The sequence below is a fragment of the Pundamilia nyererei genome, unplaced genomic scaffold, assembly GCF_000239375.1.
Source record: "Pundamilia nyererei isolate P.nyererei 1_Seehausen unplaced genomic scaffold, PunNye1.0 scaffold00383, whole genome shotgun sequence".
Classification (NCBI taxonomy): Eukaryota; Metazoa; Chordata; class Actinopteri; order Cichliformes; family Cichlidae; genus Pundamilia; species Pundamilia nyererei.
Window position 1 is genome coordinate 147,862 of NW_005187784.1, and position 2,560 is coordinate 150,421.

The 2,560-nt window shown below is 42.1% G+C and overlaps 1 protein-coding gene across 1 annotated transcript in view; it reads left to right on the forward strand.

Moving 5' to 3' along the window:
* The window catches only part of LOC102199726 (fibronectin type III domain-containing protein 5-like), a 67,799-nt gene that overhangs the window by 37,875 nt on the left and 27,364 nt on the right, over window positions 1-2,560 (forward strand). Inside the window, exon 2 of the mRNA XM_005752810.2 lies at window positions 1,169-1,284. Coding sequence (XP_005752867.1) covers window positions 1,169-1,284 — 116 coding nt within the window. The remainder of the gene's footprint in view (window positions 1-1,168; window positions 1,285-2,560) is intronic.

The following is a 2,560-nucleotide window of genomic DNA, read 5'->3' on the forward strand; positions in this document are numbered from 1 at the left end:
TGTTTTTTATGTGCATTAAAGCTATATAAACATTTAACAGTGCAAATGCAAATTACTTGCCAAAAGGCATTTCCAGTGGAAATTGGCCGACATATCCTCAGCATAACCATGTATAATATCCACAAAACTTAAAAAGAGGTTATACACACACAATACCATAATTTTATGTTGAAACACAGTATGTATTACTCCGCGAGGCTCCCGACTACGGTAGCTGTAATGCTCCGACAATCCATCAGGCGTAACAGAGAGTTCAGACTGTAGCTTAGCAAAGTCGTACTAAAACATTTTTTGACAGATTTTTGAGCGCCGTGTACCACATAAAATCGGTTTGGTAATAACAGTAATAACGACGGCCCGCTTGCATGCTCTACCAAAAAATGTGCTTTGGTGTGTATCTAACGGACAAAAGCCAAACCAGTTCCACACCACTGGAGCTGCGACGTTTTTACAAACCAATTCTGGTTAATCTGTTTCATTCAACGATCCGCTTTCGGCCTTCTCATTCTCCGTCTCCGCCATGCTTTTTCCGCCATGTGCGTATGAAAACAAAGGCACTGCGCATGCGCGTTTTACCCATATTCTATTGCGATATTTCATTTTCTTATAACATTATACCGGTATTACCGTGAACGGTATGATATGGCCCAGCCCTACTATGCACTCCACTCAAACATCTGTGGGATGTGGTGGACACACAAGTCTGGCCCCTGAAGGGCTCACTTCACATTTTACAGGACTTAAAGGATCTATTGCTAATATCTTGGTACCAGATAGCACAGCACACCTTCAGGGGTAAAGAGGAGTCCATGCCTCGATGAGTCAGGTGGACAAATGCAATTTTAGGCAGGTGGTAATAATGTTATAACTGATTGATATATATATTGAATGGACCAAAGGTTTAGGTCCTCCTTGCTTCGATTAAGGCTCTTGATCATTCTCCTTCCACTTGTTCTGTTTATCCTGATCAAATAAAGGCATAAATAAATACTTAAAAAGGAGCCCATAAATGAATTGCAAGTAATGTTGGTGTGCCTACATATTTGTGATCATCTCAGTTTAAATGCTCTGCAGACTGCATGTGTTACCTGGCCTTCACTGACCGTCGCTAACAAACTATATAAATGTGTGTGTGTGTGTGTGTGCGTGTGTGTGTGTGTGTTAACAGCTGTGCCAGCAGCCCCGGTGAATGTATCGGTGACCCAGCTGAGGGCACACTCGGCCATGGTGACCTGGAATGTCCCTCAGGGAGACACCGTCATCGGATACGCCATCTCACAGCAGGTACAATACAGCAGCCTCGTATCATCGCTGCATGCATACACTGAGCATGCACAGCCAATGGACCATGCCTTTTCTTCTTTTTAAACTGAATGTCAAATACATCCTGATGTGCCCTCTCATTCAGCTGAAGGCCGATTAATTTTGCAGGGATCCAAATTATGAATTGAATGCCCAGAAAAGCTGGACCGGTGCCATGCTCGGGGCTGGAACAGCTTTTCAAAGATAAATTATGTATTTCTCATGCTCATCTCGATCTCACGAGAGCTCACTTCTTTCTCTTTTGTCCTCCTGCTGCTGTCTTCTGGGATTTATTAAAATGCTGCGTCATTCATTAGCCGGGTAGGCAGTCAGCATTCAGCTCAAAGACACTTTGAGTCATGAGGGGTGGGAAAGTTTGGAAACCTCTCAGAGGAATTTGCTCATTAACATTTTACTTCTTAAGGAGCTCATTAATGTCAAGGATGGCTACTGGTTGACGTAGGTAATAATAAAAAACCAAATCTCTTAATTACATAAGGTGCAGCCAAAAGAAGGACTTTCCAAGTATCCAATTAGCAAGAAAAACCTGATTATCGAATTAATCGATCTTTAAATATCCCCCAGGAGGAAAGATCCTGCCGTGGATTTGAGGGGGAAAAGATCGCTCACAAGTAAGACATCCACAGCTGTGCACTGGTGTGTCAGCTCAACTGTGTGAGGTTAACAAAAGTCATATGCTCTGCCTGTGTTTGGGGTAATTTATCATAAATAATTTAGTTGCACAGCTGTTGGGCCACATGCATAACGGTGTGTTAATGCAAAAATGGGCTTTGGAGATCTTCATAAGAAGTTGCAGGTATTTAATTAATTCAGGAAAAAAAGACTCCAACAAATAGCTGAAAGCAACAGACACATTGGTAGCACATGCTTTTTTAAAGCCATGAATTCACTCATTACTGCTCTGTCTAGTATTATAGATACTGTGTTCAGCTGTACTTCATACAGCTGTCTGTTTGCCTTTCAGACAGCTGACAATAGAACAATAGTGTATTTTGTCCTCTTTCTGACCCTAACATCTGGAAGAAGAAATACAGACTGCTCTCAGCTTACAGGTGTGGTCTTCTGCTGCTGTTCAGATGCTCTTCTGCATACCTTGGTTGTAATAAGTGGTTATTTGAGTTATTGTTGCCTTCCTATCAGCTCAAAGCACACTGGTCATTTTCCTCTGACATCAAAAAGGCATTTTCCCTCAGTGAACTGATGCTCACCAAATAGTTTCTCTTCTTCAGGTCACTAG